The 20,767-nt window shown below is 41.7% G+C and overlaps 1 protein-coding gene across 9 annotated transcripts in view; it reads left to right on the forward strand.

Moving 5' to 3' along the window:
* Positions 1–20,767, forward strand: part of Grik1 (glutamate ionotropic receptor kainate type subunit 1) — a 372,708-nt gene that overhangs the window by 212,892 nt on the left and 139,049 nt on the right. For all 9 annotated transcript variants that reach the window (XR_005878846.1, XM_005073843.3, XM_005073845.3 and 6 more), the window contains exons 2-3: positions 7,953–8,120; positions 11,467–11,724. Coding sequence is in view for 8 of the 9 variants with exons in the window: in XM_005073843.3 (XP_005073900.1) it covers positions 7,953–8,120; positions 11,467–11,724 (426 nt within the window). In the remaining variant the exon portion in view is untranslated. The remainder of the gene's footprint in view (positions 1–7,952; positions 8,121–11,466; positions 11,725–20,767) is intronic.

A 20,767-nucleotide genomic window follows, 5' to 3' on the forward strand; every position in this document is an offset into this window, starting at 1 on the left:
ATAAATGAATTAGCTCAGGTGTTTTATTGCAGTGACAGAAAGCTGACATATGCAGCATTGCTGGCCTGTGTGTTCAGAAGCTCATGCAATAGGACATTTATTCTCAGCCGCCCTTTATTTGCAGTGGTCCTGCTGTTAATCCAATAGGAGTAGAATTTCTCATAGTGGACAAGTCTCTTCTAAGTCCACATGAAATTACTTGGTGCAAATCAAAAGCTCTCGGTTGACTTCCCCTCACCCCTCACCCACCATTACTCCTTGCTGCCAACCGCCTCTCCATGCAGGAGATTGCTATGTGTGGTTCCCAGTGGTCCCCATGAGTGACGGTTATGAAAAAGAACCCCGGCAGCAATGGAAATGCACTGTGACGGTAGAGTCCTGCCTCCTAAACTGCATCATACCGTCTTTCCTTTTGTCCATCTTATATTACCGTTCCAAGAAGAAAGTTTTGTTTAGATGGAACTAATTGACACTAAGCCATTAAATTTTTTCCATTTAAAAACCCTTCGGCTAAATAGACAAGATGAATGGACTAGCTTCCTAAAGCTGGACAGAACAAACAAAAACAAGCAATTAACAAACCAACCAACCAGATTAAGTGGTTTAAATGATAGAAACAGAAATGTATTCTCTCACTGTCATAGAGGCTGGGAGTACAGGATCAAGGAATGGCAGACTGGCCTTCTCTGTGGCCTGCAGATGCCATTTTTTGGTATGATTTTCTCCTCATAGAGATTATGCTATGCATGATTATATGAAGGTGTATACAGCACGCCAATGAATTCCAGTTTCTTTTTCCTTTTTAAAGATTTACTCATTTTTATTTTATGTGTATGGGTATTTTGTGTACATGTGTCTCCATATACCACAAGCAGTCAGTGCTTGCAGAGTCCAGAACAAAGTGTGGTATCTTCTGGAACTGGGGTTACAAATGACTGTTAGCTGTAATGTGGGTGCTGAGACTCAAACCCAGATGTTCTGAAAGCAACAGATGCTCTCTGTTGCTGAGTCATCCTTCCAGCCCCTCTAGTTGCTTTTTCTTCTAACAACAGACTAGATAAGGGAGGGCTCTTACTGTTCTGTCCTAACCATCCCAACCTAATTACCTTGTAAAATATACTCAGTTCTTGAGCATTGGATACTGGTTGGGGATTCAGTATATGAATTTGGGATGGAAGTACTTCAGGCTATAATAATGACATACACGCATGAAAAAATGATTTTTAGTTCAAATTAATTCAAGATCCCATCTTACCCCCACCCCTTGTTTTGTTTTTCTTTTTTTATCATTTTTTATTTTAATTTTAAATAGCTTGTTTTACATGTCAATCCCAGTTCCCTCTCCCTCCCCTCCTCCCGCACTCCCCTTCCCCCCCTCCCTCCCACCCTATTGCCAAATCCTTCCACATAGGGGATATCTAGAGTCTGTCATTTTACTCTTGGTAGGGTCAAGGCACTCCCCTAAGAGTCCAGGCTGAGAGAGCATCTCTCTTTGTGCTATAGGCACATGAAGACAGTTTGTATACCAGGGATAGACACTGATCCACAGCTCAGGGCCCCATAGGTTGCCCAGGCCTTCTCACTGACACTCACATTTGGGGGTCCAGATCAGTCCCATGCTGGCCTCCCCACTGTCGGTCTGGGGTCCAAGAGCACTCCCCTGTTCAGATCAGTTGTCTCTGCTGGTTTTGCCAGCCCATTCTTTGCCAATTTGCTCATCACTCCTCTCTCTCTGTCACTGGGTTCCTTGGGTTCAGTTCAGTGCTTAGTTGTGTGTTTGCCTCTGCTTCCATCAGTCACAGGATGAAGGCTCCCGGATGGTTATAGACATCAAGTTCATTATCAGGAATGGGCATTCGAGGTGGTCCCTCCACTATTGCTTAGCTTGCCAATTGATGTTATACCTTTAGATCACTCGAGGTCACTCTGGTGCCTGATCTGTCTTCGATCCTATGATTCCCTCTTCCCCCTATTCTACCCCCACTCCCTCAACTTCCTGTTCCCCCATGACCAACTCCCTTCCTCTTTAACCCCTCTATTCTTCCCAGGTCCCACTCCCCCCCACCCCTCGCCGTGTTCCCCATCAGAGGATCTTGTCTCCATCCTCTTCTCTTGGGTACTATGCATATATGCATATCTTTTAGGTTCTTTCCTGTTTTCCAGACTCTCTATCTGTGGAAGTGCAGACTGGCACTATCCAGATCCATATCTAGAATCCATATATGAGTGAGTACATACCATGTTTGTCTTTTTGCGACTGGGTTACCTCACTCAGGATGGTTTCTTCCAGTGCTATCCATTTCCCTGCGAATTTCAAGATTCCATTGTTTTTTTCTGCTGAGTAATACTCCATTGTGTAAATGTACCACATTTTCTCTATCCACTCTTCAGTTGAGGGGCATCTAGGTTGCTTCCAGGTTCTGGCTATTACAAACAATGCTGCTATGAACATAGTGGAGCAGATGCCCTTGTTGTATGAACCTGCCTCATTTGGATAAATGCCTAAGAGTGGAATTGCTGGGTCTAGTGGTAGATTAATTCCCATTTTCCTGAGGAATCTCCATACTGATTTCCAAAGAGGCTGTATGAGTCGGCATTCCCACCAGCAGTGGAGGAGTGTTCCTCTCTCTCCACATCCTCTCCAGCATAAATTGTCTTCGGTGTTTTTTGATTCTAGCCATTCTGACAGGAGTAAGATGGTATCTCAGAGTTGTTTTGATTTGCATTTCCCTGATGGCTAAGGATGTTGAGCACTTTCTTAAGTGTCTCTTGGCCATTTTAGCCTCCTCTACTGAGAATTCTCTATTTAGCTCTGTACCCCACCTTTCAAGTGGATCCTTTGGTGTTTTGGAGACTTGTTTCTTGAGTTCTTTGTAAATTTTGGAGATTAGCCCTCTGTCAGATGTAGGGTTAGTGAATTCAGGTGTGGAAGTCAGAGACTGACACTGAGTATCTCCCTCTACCACTCTCCAGCTTATTATTTAAGACAAAGGCTCTAATTGAACTTTGACATTTGCCAATTTAGCTAGACTGCTTAGCCAGTGAGCTCCTAGGATTCCCCTAGATTACAAACATTCTACCATACCTAGTTTCTTGTTTTTTAATGTAGGGGCTGAGAAGATGGATAAATCATGGATAAATAGTTTTACCATCCAACTCTACCTACCCCAACTTCTACTTTGCTATCCTATGTTTGGTCAGTTGTTCAAAGGATCCTGAGTGGTGTCACTAAGCAGCAAGTGGTTTGGGGTGGGAGGACGTTATTGATAATGCCCTTTGACCCTTGCTCACCTTCCTGTTGCGATTAGGCAGAGGTTTCTATGCCCAGTTGCATCTAGGCTATAAGAAAGAATATGTGATCTGTAGCACTCAGCCTGACTCACATTACAGTAAAGACAAAAGTTGGTTCACCAACACTTCTCACACTTTACTTCCTCATAAGTGTTGAAAGCAAGCATAGTCACCCACACCTCTGAGGTTCTGCCCTCCTGGGCACCATCTGCCATATTCAAGGGTTACAGCCCAAAAGGGAAACTTGTTCATCTTGACCTCTCAGAGTGCTCCCTGAGCAATTTTGAAAATTGGATGGATGGGTGGACGGACAGACGGACGGACGGACAGACAGATGGAAGGATGGATGGATGGTCTTTCCCACACACATCAAGGCCTGAAGTACCTTACGTTAACTTCACTTTTTCCAACTTTGTCCACAGCTCATTGAATTCTTAGGACTAGAAGTTGTGGTTATCTCAGCTCAAATGAGAACTCAAAAGTCAAAGAGGTACTTTAACCTTAGTAGAAAGAGGGACAGTCAAGGAGAAAATGGGCTAGAGTAGAGTAGAGAAGGAACAGAGCAATGGCTGAAAGAGGAGTCTTCCTTTCTGAGAAGTGGGAACCCTGGCCTCCAGAAGCTGGCTCCACAAAGATTTAAATATCACATTAAAAGGGTCTATCCAGGCTGGGCAGTGGTAGCTCGTGCCCTTAATCCCAGCACAGGGGAGAAAGAGGCAGGCACAGCTCTGTGTGTTCAAGGCCAGCCTGGTCTCCAGCCTGGTCTACAGAGTGAGTTCCAGCACAGCCAATGCTGTTACACAGAGAAACCCTGTCTCAAAAAATGGGGGTGGGAGCTGTCCACAAATATGAGAAAGTAAGAGTGAGAGAAAAAGAACAGAGAAGAAAAGAAAAGAGAGAGGGAAGAAAAGATAGTAAGACAAGTGTGGGAAAACAAAAGAAAAAGGGGGAAGGGAAGGGGAGGGAAGAGAGCAAAGGGGGAGGGAGGGATGAGGAGAGAGATATAAAAATGAATCATGCAAGTGTCCCTAGGCAAGAGTTCCTCTGCTCCATGTATTAGACACTCCACATCTTAAATCTGAAGCTGCGGACAGAAAGAGGAAGCTAACTGTAAGTGTCTCCACACACCTTCTGAGGGACCAGTCTGTTCACAAGTTCCCTGTCTTAGCAGATATTGTGTTCTTGGTACTTCTCTAGAAGTCTTCATGCCTCACATTACTGTAGACTTGGGATATTTCTCAGATGCCCATTGTAGGAGAGAAGAATATGGTTGGGTGCTGAACTAGGGATGCCATGCATAATTCTCATTAAGTAAATGAACGACAGCAATTTCCCTTAAAATGCCAAAATGGAGTTCACCTACACACAAAATACATAAAAATAAACAAATGCTTTTCTTAAAACAAGACGAGTCAGTTGTGTGCAAAAGACAACTGTAGAGCAGAGGAATAGTTTTGAACTGAGCAGGGTGCTTCAAGATTGGTATTAACTGATTGCCATGTGATTGCCATCACATGTTCAATAATATCCACACTTTCTGGAGAACAATTGTGTTTTCAAAGTATTGAGCTGAATTTACCCATTTGCTTTATAGACCAATGGAGCAATGGAGAATTGTCATCCACATTTAGAGGCGATAAAAGCAGAAATAGATTGATGAAGTGAAAACATGAGCACATGCACACATCTGAGTTTGTCAGGGATGAGTCTTGCAGATGAACTATGTGGAGACAATGTGTGTTATCTCTTTCTCTTTCATTGACTAAAACAGGAAACTATCTCCTACTTGGTCTGCTGGTTATAAGTTTCGATGGAAACTACACAGAAGACCTACCCTAGTATGACTTTCTTCCCTCCACTTAAAATTCACAAGGGAGAATTAAGTAAGGCCAGGGTCATTCTTTATCTGGGAATATATCCCCTCCCACAGCCTGCCGTGTACATTGAGTTGCTGCTATCCTCACAGGCTGAGGTTCACTTTCTCCCTAAATAGCTGCAGCCTGGGTATCTTAAGCTGCCTTGGTCTGGATGGGGTCAGATTCTGAGTGGCATGGACTCAACGTCACAGGGCCCTTGCTGGGTCTGGGAGGATAGACTAGTAAATAAACAATCGCTAATGACTATTATGGTGATTCTAATAGCAAAAGCCCTCAGTGTGGGTCACCTAGACCCAACAATAAACCCATCTTACATCAGTCTACCTATGACCACTCAGTGCTTCCTGCCTGACCTCTTCACCTCTCAGTCGCCATCTTGTCTCGGCGCCCAAAAACAATGGAAGTCCATTCCTAATTCCCCATGTGTGGCCAACAGAGGGAATACACAAGCACTTGCTGCTACTACTTTTGGAACAACTGTCTCCCCTGGGACCTTAGGTGAAAGTTAACATCTTTTACTCTTAACTATTGTTTCATAGAGAACCATAGTAGTAGTCTATACATGAATGATTCAAGCTTTTGATCTATAAATGCCAGAAATGTATTTGAAAGAAGCCAAATTAGGTTACTATAGGTCTTCTTAGCTCTCCTCACTAAACACTGCAGTTAATTAAGAAATAAAGTCAATTCAACAGAAAACTATATATGTGCTTTTAAAAACTGATCTCTCAAAATAGGGCCAGTGTAATTACATTTAGTTAAATTCTGTACACTGGATTTCTCCATCTGAGAAAGAATGAATGGAAATGAGGCAAATGATGACTATCTGTGCTTTTAATTTCAGATTTTTTTGGTATGTGTGTTTGTGTGTATTTGCTTGAGTCAACAAAAAATTAGATTTATAAATACCTAATTGTGACCCTTAATAAGGACTAATGAGAGTAGATAAATTGCAATCTATGAGCTTTCAGCATGCCATGGGTAGGAGTCAAGGCCTATTTTCAGAGGAAGCAAAGACTTGGGTAAATCAAGTACTTAATAAATAGAAGTCAGCTTATAAAGCTTCAATGGGATGCTCTGTGTCTATTGAGTTAATACATGAGTGCTGTTAAAGAATAGTAAGAACATATAGCTAACCATATCTCTATACAAAACCAATATCTCATGCAAAGCTAGAGTTGCAGTCTCTGATATAGCCCAAGCACTATGATACTGTTTATAGTGAAACAGACACACATGTTTAAGATGACAGACCGAGGACATGAAAGAACTTGTTTCACCAGAGTTAAAACACAAGCTTGCTTTGGGGTATATTCAAATGATGTTTCAAACAGAGAAAACTACCCTTCTTTGGATCTACCCATATGCTTCAGAATGTTAGGATGTATAGAATATGACCCCAGACATCTGAGCTATAAAACCTAGAAAACATGTTTTCATTTCATTCTGAAAAGTGCCAGGGTAGGATTCCTCTATTTTGTCCCAGTTCATCCCTGACCAGTCTAACTAGCGTTAGGGTCTAGAATGCCTGCCTTTTAAAACTGATTTATTTGAGCTTCAGTCATGTGCATTCATGTGGGTGGAGATGTGAAAGATACGGATATGGGTATGTGGGGTGGGGTTGTGCGCAAGACTGTGTTGGGGTGGAGCCTGCATAGGAGTGTGCAGATGGGGGTACGCACATGAGTGTGTGAGTAAGGCATGTGCATGAGTGTGTGAGTAAGGCGTGTGCATGAGTGTGTGAGTGGGGGTGTGTGCACATGAATATGTGTGGATTGGGTGTTTATGTGAGTGTGTGGTCAGGGTACATACGTAAGTGTGTTTGAGTGGGGGCGTGCACATGAGTGTGTGCGGGTGAGGACGTGAACATGAGTGTAGGGGGTACACATGAGTGTGGGAGTGCACATGAGTATGCATGTGTGGGGTGTGCGCGTGAGTGGTGGTGGAGGTACACATGTGTGTGTACATGAGTGTGTAAACATGAACGTTTGTTGTGCAGGGTGCGCACATGAGTGTGTGTGGAGGTGGGGTCTACATGAGTGTATGTGGGGTGTGTACACGAGTGTGTGGGTTACACATGCGTGTGCACATGAGTGTGTGTGGAGGTGGGGTCTATATGAGTGTATGTGGGTGGGGTGTGTACACGAGTGTGTGGGCTACACATGCGTGTGCACATGGGTGTGCAAACGTGAGTGTGTGGGTGGGGTCTCCATGAGTATGTGTGTGTGGGTGTGCACATGAATGCAGTCACCCGACAGTGAGTCAGATGTACCGGAGCTTGGTGTTTGGATGGTTATGAGCAGTCTACTATGGGTGCTGGCAACAGAGCTCGGGTCCTCTATAAGAGCCATATACACGTGTTTGTAACTGCAGAGCCATCTCTCCAGCTCCTAGAAACTCTGTTTCTGTTTTCAATAGAAATGTTTTAATCCCTAGGTGAGATTGCCTACCAGAATAGAGTTTAAATTGTGTTTAGATCAGAGAAAACTGCTTTCTACTGTATTATTAACTATGATTCTCTGGTGAAAAGTTGGGACTATATCCACCATCTAAGAGGTATTATTTTTCCAATATTGGGTTTAAAACCTTAAGCACGCATGTGCAGTTAGAACTATTTGTTTGTACATAACACATTCTGATATCATTCGGCCTAGATTCTGTATCTACTGTGGTCATCCTGGCAATCATTATCTTGGGTCTTTTATTTACACTTTACAAACTTCTTTTGAAATAGTGGTATTGCACATGTCTGATGTCTCTCATGAATCTCTTTTGCTTCTGCAGGAGGTATTTTTGAAACTGTGGAGAATGAACCCGTTAATGTGGAAGAATTAGCTTTCAAGTTTGCAGTCACCAGTATTAACCGAAACCGAACCCTGATGCCTAACGTCACATTAACCTATGACATCCAGAGAATTAATCTTTTTGATAGTTTTGAAGCCTCCCGGAGAGGTAACTATTATTCTACTTTACAACGTTTCTTTGGGTGATAAGTCTGCTGCACAGGCCACCTTTTTACAGCTTGCCCTTTTTTTTTTTTTTTTTTGAAGTAGGTGTGTTATTGCAAATGGGTGGTAGGAATTCCTGGTCCCCAGTGTCACTGATCAACGCAATCTGGACTCACCTAATGGACACTGCCTTGCCCTGTTTTCTGGGCCTTTCTGATCAGCTTATCCTTCAGTGGCCTCCACTCTATGATTTACTGGTTCAGCTGTGAATGGAAAATGTCAAGCTTGATCTGTTTTTCCTTCCTGAAGCTGAGATACCACCATGAAATTGTACAGTGCGGTCAAATAAAATCTTGGGGAAGGTCACATCCACCAAACATGCAGAAGCACCCAGGACATGCATAAGTCAAGCCCCAGATCATAAAATGCTGCTACGAACTGCTGGGTTTATCTAACATCTTTTCATTTTTTGTTATTGTTGCTTTTGCACTTTTCTGCAAAATCATAAAAATAGGAAGATTAAATCTGTGAAAACAAATCACAATTTCATTTTGTTGTTTCTTCTGAACAGAAGACAGATACTCAAAAGTAATCTAATTTATAAGCAGGCTGCAAGCTTCATCATGTGGGCTGAGTCTTACGGAATGGAGGGGCTGGTTTAGACATCCCTTGGGCACCCCTAAAACAAGTCTCTATTGAGTCCATACACATGAAGCATAGCCTCTAACAAAGGCACTGCTCCCTCGTGAGGTTAAAGATTTTGTGGAACCAAAGGCTGCTGCTTATCTGCGTCTATAAAGAATCCTTTTCCTTCCAGAACACACTTTGCCTTTTTGCAGACACAAATCATGCATGATCAACTCCATGTGTTTGGTGGTTCCCAAGTAACTGAGTGTTAAGGGTTAACAGAATTGACCTAGTTACATCAGAGAATGTGTTTGCCTGAAACACTTGCCTGCAGACATCACAGTGCTACTTACATGCAAAATGTAAAGCTCTCTTCATCAGCTGGATGGAGATTCTTGCAATAATACATACCACATATACCATAACCTTAGTGTAATAACCCTGTTTTTTTTAGGATAGGAGGCTAGGCATGGTGGCATATGCCTGTATTCCAGCACTAAAAGATCAAGATGAATTTGGGCCCAGTCTAGCATGAATTTGGGGGCCACATAGCAAGATTCTGCCAAAAAACAAAGAAGGATGGAGTTAGAGATGTTAGAAATGCCTTATAGGTCAGAGTTATCCATTAACAATAACAAAAATGTATAGTTACATTCAAGTAGTATTTTAAAGCTCATAAGACATCTTTACACATGTACTGTCTGAATAAAACTCACTCGATCTATCTCTCTCTTTGCTCTGCATCTTTCTCTCTCTTCTCTTCTATACTTTTGAACAATGCCATAGAAAACTAATCCAATGACATTTAACGGTGATACTTCAATCCAAAAAAAATTTTTTAAAAATGAAGATTTTCTTATAATCTGAAGATCCAACCATACTTGTAAGTTAAGCACCCCAACAAACATAATCCTAAAGGATTGATTTTCTGTCAAGAAATATTAGCATCCTAGAATCTAGACATTGGCTGGAATCTCGATCCATTGCTCATACTGGGTAAGGCAATTTGCACACTCTCATGCTCATACTTTGTCGGGCTAATGAACTCACATCCAGAAGTGAGCTTGTGACAGTGACAACTCAGTAACTTCAGTATATTGCAGAAAGCTGTGCATCTTCAAAGTCAGTGCAGAATATGTCCTTAAAATGGCAATATCAGTTGCCGCTTAGATGGCCGCAACATGGCCAACAAAATTTTACTCTTTATTCTCTCTAAATCAACTCCTTGAAACTTACAAAAACATATGGGGCTCACCACTTAATTTTGTAAACCTGCATAATTATACAATTCCTAATACAAATTCCTTTATTTAGATGGATCTATTTGTTTAATTTCGGTGTTCAAGTATTATCACTTGGCAACTCTAAAGTTCATTTCAAAAAATTACAATTTAAATATGAAAGATGCATGTAAACCTATATTTAGTACCCCCTTACACCCCCTTACATTATTCTACATGGTAGGAGAGGATAAACTCATTTTCTGGAAGGGAATTTGGTCAGTACGTATTAAACATCTTAAAAATATCAAGACCTTTTAGTAGTAGATGGTAAGCTCCACCATCCAGAATCTAGAATCAAAGAGGTAATTTAAGATACAGAGAAAAAATATTAATACTGAAATATGACTTATCATAGTCAAGAACTAAGAGGAGTTTAAATACTTAAATGTATAAGGATGACTTTGGGAAATGACACCATTCCCGTTCAGCTATCTGTTCTTCAGGCAGTAAAAACACACTCGAGTAATTTGCACAACCTTAGGGAGAATGTTGTGTTTTTTAATTCTGTAAAAGCATCAGTGTGTCACACGATGTTTGAATAACAATCTCCATTTCCTGAAACATCATTAAGCATTATTCCAAGTCGATGGGCTAACAACAGAGCCTTTGGTCTTCCCTGTACTATAAATATTCTGATTTCCTTCAATGGATGCTTTTGTTCTTATAGCAAAAAAATGCTGGAAATAAAATTTTAAATGTGTGATTTAATTTTGTTTAACTGATAATTGAGAGAGAAAGGGGTGGCCTGACCTTGAACTGGGGCACTCGGGCTCTGATTCAACTCTGTTACTATCCAGTGGCCATGATTAAGTCCATTGTTTATTAAATGAGTGGGGCAGACCCAAGTGTCTTCTAAAGATCCCTTTATGCCATGCCATCCCATTATTCTGTAATTAATTAGGTATCATTCCTGCTTATATGTACTCTTTAGCAATGTTTCAATAGTCTGAAATTCCTATCTGAGTTTCAGAAATATGGCAGTCAAAGCATTTCATAGCCACCCAAGGGGCTTCTGACCATACTAATCTCTCCATTGTCACACTGCCATATGACAGAACTTAATTCATACGACTTTCATTTGACAAATGGTTTGCTAGTTAGCCCACAGAGTACTCATGGGATCAAGTAAAGGAGTTAGCCTTCGTCCGATTGGAGGTAATGAACTGAGACCAGTAACTCATTTTTATTTGCAGGGAGTTGGCCCTATGATTTATTGCTAATTGACTTTACTTTTACATTTACCAGTATTTTACTATCTAAAGTATATTGGAAGCTGGCAAGAGCAGATATCAACACAGAGATGGGAATTGTAAGAGGTCTCTAATAGTTGAGTGGAGAATTCTTGTAAGGAAAACATGCATTCATAGAACTCTCTCTTTCTCACCCCCTACCCTGCCCCCCTCCCTCACCATCCCCTCTCTTGTCTTCGGATATTATCAGCCTGTGACCAGCTGGCTCTTGGTGTGGCCGCCCTCTTTGGCCCATCCCACAGTTCCTCTGTCAGCGCCGTGCAGTCTATTTGCAATGCTCTGGAAGTTCCACACATTCAGACTCGCTGGAAACACCCCTCGGTGGACAACAAAGACTCATTTTACATCAACCTCTACCCAGATTATGCAGCCATCAGCAGGGCAGTCCTGGACCTGGTCCTCTATTACAACTGGAGAACAGTGACTGTGGTGTATGAAGACAGCACAGGTAAGGGGCTCACACAAGCCCTTCTTGGGCGTGCTTATTCTAACACGCATGCGATTTGTCAGGTGGTATGCATAGAAATATTCTCTCACAAGAACTGAGGATTCTAAAGGAATTTTTAAATGCCATGTAGAGCAAATTCAACAAATTTGGCAAATTTAAACTTTAGGATTTTAAGGATCCATAACTTGTTGATGTACATTGTGATTTAATTACAGAACTAACTGTGGGATTTCATCAGTGCAACTCTACTGAGAGTGTAATTGCAATTGCAGTGACGTAATTCAAGTGTCTAACAAAAATAGTTATGCATTTATCTATAAAAAGTTATCGCCATCAGGCAACAAACCGGACTTCAGTTAGACATTACGCCATAAAGTGAACCATTTCCTGGGAAAGGAACTGTGAATCCCAGGTTTGAGCCCAGTACAAAATTTGGGAACTTGGGCTATGGCTACAGCAGTACTGCAGTTAAAGACATCTTACAGAATACTCAACAAACTCTTTTATTTTTTGCTTTCTCTGTAATTTTTATCTTTTTTTAATTTTAAAACATTCTTTTCTAGTTTTATATGCCAATTCCAGTTCCCACTCCCTCCCCTCCTCCTGCTCTCCTCACCTTAGTCCCATGCCACCCCCCATCCACTCCTCAGAGAGGGCAAGGTTTCCCTGGGAAGGGGACATAGTCAATAAACTCTTTTAAAACAAACCAGTAAGCTATAGTTGCTCTATCTGCTTGCTTTAGGATGAATAGAAGATGGCATCTAATCATCAATAGATACTATTCTGGCCTTGGCCCATTGGAAATTAGCTTTGCTTGCACTTCTGCTCACATTTCAGGATTTGGTGGATCTCTGGTTCCCTTTTTAGCATGTGTGTGCTGTGTGCTATGCTATGCTATGCTATGCTATGCTATGCTATGCTATGCTATGCTATGCTATGCTATGCTATGCTATGCTATGTGTTTGTGTGCAAAGAAGCCAGAGGTTGAAACCAGTCTTCCTCAATCATTTTCTACCTTTTTTTCTTGAGCAGGATCTTTCATTAAACCTAGCCAGAACTCAATGGTTTAGCTAGGCTGCCTCACCAATGAGCTCTAGGGATCCTTCTATCTCTGTTCCTATCCCCCAACCCATGCTGGGATTGCAAATGCGTACTCCACAGTTATCATTTTACTTGGCTGCTAGAAATCCAGATCCATGTCTCCATGCTTGCACACTAGATCAATTACCAAATGAGGTATCTTGCAGATCCTAACTATCTTATCATCTCCTCCTTTTGGTTTAAAGTGAGTCAACGAGTCTCCCTTGTCTACATATTATAAGTCTCAAATTTAGTTCACTGCCCATATACTGTTCATATGAGCTATGATGAAAACCCAGGATTTCTTAAGAACCCCTAGGTTCTTCCTAAGTCCACTTTCTGAGGCTGACCCCTCCTTGTGCTTAGTGTGCAATGTTAAAACATCAACAAATACATTTGTGTTTTTTCACGACGTCAGAATTTATTGAGAAGAATAAATTCATAAGGTACAGCATATTCATCAGAAGCAATTTGCCTGAGAATCCCCTTTTCCTTGATATTTATGGCTGAGGCAAGCCCAAGTTTTGTTCTTGTTTATTCCAATCTGGATTAGTAATGTTAATTATCAAATTATATTTTATACATCATTCAGTCCATCTACCTCTATATGACTATATGTGAGTTGTAGAATGCCTGCAAGAGCTTAGGCAAAGAATTTCCAAGATGTCTGAGAGACCCAAAGCAAAGGGCCTAGTAGAAAATTTCTACAGGAGATCTCTCATGGTAAAGCAGTCTGAAAACAAACAAACAAACAAACAACAAAAGCAACAAACAACCTGCTTTTGCAAAGTATAGTAACTTAGGGCAGGACCCAGGGTGATCTCAACACTCGTTGGTGAACTCACTCATTGTGCATGACCACTTTCTAAAGTCACCTTTCCCTCAAGCTTCCTAGGACTACCAAGGGAAGGGCAGGGCTTTGGAAACTGAAGCATTCTGCATCCTATTATCAGTGATGTGTATACATGTTATGAGATGATGCATTCTTAATGACTGTGTTTCTGGCTTTGCTTAGAATGTGCTTTCTAGTACAAGGCAGGCACACAGAAAAGAGTTCAATAATTTCATGCACAAAAACATAATACTATCGACCATCTGACCTTTTTGTCAAGAATTTAGGATAGCTCTCTTCTTCATCTGCCAGGTTTGTACTAAGACTAATGGAATTGGCAGTGAAAATCAGCAGAAGGAGGCACTTCCAAGTATTTTAGCACTTTTTTCGTTTTTCACTGCCCTTTTCAGCAAGCCTTAGCACATACTATTCCCTAGAAACTGAGTACCATGCCTCCTCTACTCAGCATTAAACTCGGCCTCCATTTTATACAGTCAGATAAAGGTGACTGCTTATGTATTTTCCTATGCATCATCTCCTTTTAGAAACAAGCAAGTGCAATAGGTGATTAGACATATAACTCATAAATATGATACACTAAACGGTTCCTGTTGGGAAGGATAAGCCACTGGCCGTTAATTTTTAGTTTCACCTTCTTGGTGTGCAGGATGAAAGCACATCGTCAAATGAACTCTACAAAGCATATTTAAAGAAACTTTGGGTAGAAAACAATTCTGCAAACACATATGAAGTTAGATGTTTCCATGTTACCTGTGTTTGTTAAGTAGTTTCATGAGCTAATGACATAAAACTAAGAGCTCTCATTCTAAGGAGTTCTCCTTGGCATGATTCCTCACTCTCTCTACATCTTCAGCAAGTCAATATCATCTAAGAGAAAAATAAATCGTAGAAAGACCTTTGTTTGAGAACAAGTTCAAACAACGATATGGGCATTATATATTTTAAGGTGTATGTAGACAAAATATAATTAGTAAGGGGAAGATAAAAACTGATGTCCTAACTACCCACTATCACCACGGAAGCCATTTATAACTAACAGCCATTTTGCATAGCAAAAATGTCAGCAAGTCATTTTGGTCATGGTTGACCATAAAGTGGAATGACCTTTTAAATCCTTGCTCCCTTCTGGGCTCATATGCTCAACAAATACTTGTTGAGATTAAAATCCCAAATGACTCTATACGTTACCCGGTAAGCTAGAGATGATTCATGTTAAAATGATTTCACCTACAGCATTAAAAATGTAAATGAATAATCAATTTAACTGTTAAATTGGAACCTAGAGAGTAATTAGATCAACTGAGATCAATAAAAGCAGACATTCGGTGACTCGGAGTGCGATTAATAGTGCTTAACTCAGGGTTCTCTGGTATAGTAATTACCAAGTCATAAAAAGGAGGAAACAGCAGACCTGAAGGAAAAAAAAGGACTTAGGTGTGCTCAGCACCCACCTCTACAACAGAATTAAGTACCCATTAAAGAGCACTTTGTTGGGATTTGTTTAGTAGGAGTTTGTTAAATAGCCTGAAGCCAGCACAGATGTCATGGGACAAAAATGCTCCATTACCCCCATCGAAGTCAATGGTAGCAGCGTGAAAGTCTCTAGAGACAACAGTCAATCCACTCAGAACTTGCTAGCAGAACTCTGTTCTCTACAAGTTAAAGTGCAGAACAGCTCTAGAGCACCTTCAGAAAGAGTGGATCTCTGACATGTCTCACCTCTCCCCCTCCTTCATTCCCAGCTGCTCACATCAGTCACCTGTGTCCAAGTCTCACATTCTGTGGTGATCTGGGACATCCTGAAAACTTGCTGTCTGCAGGATCTCTCTCTGCTTCATTAGGACCCCCCCCCCTGGAAGCCTGGCTTCTTTCCCTTAACACACAGCAGAAAGCCAAGACGCTGAGCACCAAATGCAGCATGAAGTCTATTCAGCACTTGCTGCTTTCTCAAGGCCTGGTTCAGCAAAATATAGCCTCTGCTAGTCATGTACAACACAGATCCGGCAAACTTTTTACATACAGAGCAAATAGTGCAGTGCAGTGTTGTGTCCATATGGTCTTGGACATGGCTACTTTGCTGAAGAGTTCATATACAATATGTAGATGAGTGAATATGGCATGTGACAATAAAACTTTATTTATAAAGGGATACATGCTTGGCTAGACTTGACCCTGGTCTCTGTTTTTTCCCTGATATAAAATATAAAGAAGGGGAAGCAAGGGGGGGAGAGAAGGGGAGGTAAGAGAGACAGAGAACAAAAAGCAAACATTTGTAAAAGCTGAGGCTTATCCACATCTATGAGGCTCCATAGGGGCTCTTTCAGTCCTTTTTGTTTTTTAAGATAGTTGTTAAGCTTTACTTCATTCTCTGTGCATTTCTCCAGGTGGCATCTTAGCTCGCTTGGCAAATTTCTTCTGTGTAAGACACGAGTAGGTGACACTATTCCTTGTCCATCATAAAGGTCTGGACTAACAATCTTACACCTAAAAGAAATTAACAAGATAAAGGAATAATGGATTTATTTAACAAGATTTTCACATGATACAAAATCCTTCAGAATAAACACTAAAAGGCTCAGGGAACCCTGGACTTTAGAATGTGTGTTTAGGTGCAGGCACATGTGTGAGTGTGTGTGAGTGTGTGAGAGTGTGTGTGTGTGAGTATGTGTGTGTGAGAGTGAGTGTGTGTGTGAGTGTCTGTGTGTGTGTGAGAGTGAGTGTGTGTGTGTGAGTATGTGTGTGTGAGTATGTGTGTGTAGAACATAGCAGGAAAGTATTCTACCACTAAGCTATTATTCCAGTCCCTGAAGCTCTGTCCACTTTTGCATTTAACTTGAACAGAGAATGGACACCTGTGTAGAAATGTGAGTGGCCAAAATGGATGATGTACCGGTGATAAAAAGTGGAGGGCCCGCTTCAGAATGGCCTTCTTGGGTGACCTGTGTCAGAAGCAGGTGTTTTTATAATAAATCCGGAAGCTATACCAATTATGTTGTCTTTAATCCGCTGAAGATCATGGATTTTGGCCATTGGCAATTACAGGATCATCTGTGGCGATCTTTATCCCCAACCCTGACTCTTAGCTCATACATTCCCCATCACATAACTGCTACAGAATGTCACTGAGAGGGTGCGTGGGTGGAAGAGGCCTGGCTGAAGGCACAGGCACAGAGCTGATACAGATGCCTAGAGGGCCATTGCTGGCTATTACAGAGCTAACCACAGATCCCTAAACATGGCTGCTGTTTGCTAAGCCCCCAGCTCTGGCCTTGCTTAAGGGTTTTAATACACCAATGTAAGCATGCATTCCCAAATTAATTTGACAATGTCGTAGATGGCTATGCTTCATCTGTGGAAATAACTTAGCATTTTGCTGCATTGTTGGTTGTTTATTCACACAAGGTGCAGAGGCGTTCCACCCCAACATTCGCACTCAAAAAGAGCAAACTGCTATTTTATAATAAGGGATCATTCAGGGCATAGCACAGCCTGAAAATTACTGTTTTATGAAACATGGAAGAGCACAGATGAGGACACAGGCTCTTCTGCCCAGTTCTTCCTGGCCCCTGTGCCGTGTTCCCTTTGTGTTGTTGTTCTTGCATAGGTGTGAGAACTTCTTTCTGAACTGGGACTCCTCAATGGGCAGAGGAAAGAATGAGTGTCTAGGTGGTGCTTTGGTAAAGGATTGCTGGGTCTACACTGACTTTGGCAGGGGAGGGAGTGGGAGGACAGGAAGGTTGGGGAAGTGTAGAAAGCCGTTGCTTCTGAGACCTTCCAGTCTTTTCTGGCTGAAGGGACTCAGCACTAGAAGGAGTCACACTTTGTGAAGTCATGGTCTGAGCCCCAGTGCTGCTAATGGGAACTAATGGTTAAGACAGTTGAGAATTCCTTTAATCTGGTCTCATTCTGAGAGTGATTTCTTTGTGGGACAGTGAAAACCATGAGCCTGGCAGGCCAGAGAAGGTAAGATGTCACAGCATGTCATTACACTTCGTTAGGCAAACACCTAACACAGCAGGTGCGGAGCAAGCAAGGAAGAGCTAGTCCACACTTCACTGGGAAAACCACACTCGTGCCTAGGTCTATTTAGTGACTAACTTAAGAGAACCATGTTAGGATTTGAATTGTCCTCCCTGTCTACTGCATTTAAATTCCCCATTAGTAAATGGGCTTAATATACATATCCAATCAGAGCAGGTGAAGTTCCTGAGATACTGGGGAAACCAAGCAAAACAACACAGCATGCAGATCCTTTGGATGATTCCCATGGCTGCTTCCTGTGGCTAAGCTCTATGTGGCTTCTTTTCCCGGTGAGTTTGCTACAAGTTGTTTGGTATTGTCATGAGAAGGTGACTGCTCTCTATTTTTTTTCTCAGAAATTTTTTATTTAAATTAGAAACAAGCTTGCTTCACATATCAATCCCATAGACTGCTGAGGCCTCCTCACTGACACCCATATTCAGGGGGTCTGGATCAGTCCCATGCTGGCCTCTCAGTCACCATTCTGGGCTCCATGAGCTCCCCCTTGTTCAGGTCAGCTGTCTCTGTGGATTTCACCATCCCGGTCTTGACTCCTTTGCTCATGACGCCTCCCTGTCTGCAACTGGTTCCAGGAGTTCAGTTCCGTGTTTACCTGTGGATGTCTGCCTCTGCTTCTAGCAACCACTGGACAAAGGCTCTAGGATGGCATACAAGGAAGCCATCAATCTCATTATCAGGGAGGGCATTTAAGGTAGTCTCTCCACTATTGCTTAGATTGCCAGTTGGTGTCATCCTTGTAGACCTCTGGAAATCTCACTAGTGCCAGATTTCTCCTCAAACCTATAATGGCTACCTCTATTATGGCATCTCTCATCCTGCTCTCCTCTAGTCTTCCCCCAACTCAACCTTCCTGCTCCCCATGTCCTCCTCTCCCCTTCTCCTTCTCCCAGCTCCCTCTCCCCTCTCCCATGCTCAGGAAATCCTGTCCCATTCCTCTTCTCCAGGGTTCGATGCATATCTCTCTTAGGGTCCTCCCTGTTTCCCAGACTCTCTGAAGTGGGATTGTAGGCTGGCAATCTCCTGTTCTATGTCTACATTCCATATGTGAGTGAGTACATACCTCACATATATGAGTGACTGGATTACCTCACTCAGGTGATTTCTTCTAGTGCCATCCATTTGCCTGCAAATTTCAAGATTCCATTGTTGTTTTCCACTGAGTAGTACTCCATTGTGTAAATGTACCACATTTTTTTCCAGTTTAAATTTAGATAAGAAACAAGGTTGCTTCACAAGTCAGTTCCAGGTCCCTCTCCCTTTCCCTCCCCTCCTCCCGTGCCCTCCCCCAACCCCCCAACCCCCCCCCCGTTATCCCCTCATTCCCCCAGGGAGGGTGAGGCCCTCCATGGGGGTGTCCATAGTCTGTCATTTCATTTTCTTTTTCCACTCTTCAGTTGAGGGGCATCTAGGTTGCTTCCAGGTTCTGACCATTACAAATTATGCTACTATGAACATAGTAAAAAAGATGTCTTTATTGTATAAATGTGCATCTTTTTGCTATATGCCCAAAAGTAAGAGTGGAATTGCTAGATCTTGTGGTAGACTGATTCCCATTTTTCTGCTGAATTTCCATACTGATTTCCAAAGTGCCTGAACAAGCTGGCACTCCTACCAAGAGCAGAGAGGTGTTCCCCTTTCGCCACAACCTTTCCAGTATAAACTGTCATTGGTGTTTTTGATTTCAGCCATTCTGACAAGAGTGAGATTGTATCTCAGAGTTGCTTTGATTTGCATTTCCCTGATGGCTAGGGATGTTGAGCACTTTCTTAAGTGTCTTTCGGCCATTTTAGACTCCTCTATTGGGAATCCTGTATTTAGTTCAGTCCCCCACTTTTTAATTGGATCCTTTGGTGTTTTTGTGACTAGCTTCTTGGATTTTTGTAAATTTTGGATATCAGACCTCTGTCAGATGTGGGGTTGGTGAAGATCTTTTCCCACTGTGTAGGCTGCTGTTTTGTCTTGTTGACTGTGTTCTTTGCCTTACAAAAGCTTCTCAGTTTCAGGAGGTTACATTTATTAATTGTCAACCTCAGTGTCTCTACTACTGGTGTTATGTTCAGGAAGTAGTCTCCTGTACCCATTTGTTCAAGAGAACTGCCCACTTTCTCTTCTAAGAGGTCCAGTGTGGCTGAATTTATGTTGAGGTCTTTGATCTATTTGTACTTAGTTTTGTACATGGTGGTGGTATTGTGTGTGAGATTTTCCCCTAATGTTTGGCTTTTGGTAGAGTGACATTATCTATTGCCTATGTTTTTGTTAATGCAGTTAATTTCCTTGGGTTGGAGTTTTCCTTCCAGAACTATCTGTAGGGTTGGATTTGTGGATATGTATTGGGTAAATCTGATTTTGTCATGGAATTTCCTGTTTTTCTCCATTTATAGTAATTGACAGTTTTGTTGGGTATAGAAGTCTGGGCTGAATTCTGTGGTTTCTTAGTGTTTGTAGAATGTCTATTCAGGACCTTCTGGCTTTCTGAGTTTCCATGGAGAAGTCAGGTGTGATGCTGATAGGTTTGACTATATATGTTACTTGGCCTTTTTCCTTCGCTGCCCTTAATATTCTTTCTTTATTCTGTATGTTTGGTTTGTTGTTGTTGTTGTTGTTATTATTATTATTATTATTATGTGGGGAGGGAATGTTTTTTGGCCCAGTCTATTTAGTGTTCAGGTAAACTTCTTGTACTTTCATAGGCATGTCCTTCTTCAGGTTGGGAAAGTTTTCTTCTATGATTTTGTTAACTATGTTTTCTGCACCTTTGAGCTGGGCTTCTTTACCTTCTTCTGTACCTATTATTCTTAGGTTTGGTCTTTTCAAGTTGTCCCATATTTCCTGGATATTTTGTGTTAAGGATTTGTTGGACTTGAGACTTTCGTTGATAGATGAATCTATTTCCTCTACTTTATCTTCAGTGCCTGAGATTCTGTCTTCTATCTCTTGTATTCTGTTGGTTAAGCTTGCATCTGTAGTTTCTGATCATTTACCCAGCTTTTATATTTCCAGCATTCCCTCAGTTTGTGTTTCCTTTATTGTCTCTATTTTGGTTTTCAGGTCTTGAATTGATTGAATTGT

The sequence above is a fragment of the Mesocricetus auratus genome, unplaced genomic scaffold (assembly GCF_017639785.1).
Source record: "Mesocricetus auratus isolate SY011 unplaced genomic scaffold, BCM_Maur_2.0 Super-Scaffold_100008, whole genome shotgun sequence".
Lineage (NCBI taxonomy): Eukaryota > Metazoa > Chordata > Mammalia > Rodentia > Cricetidae > Mesocricetus > Mesocricetus auratus.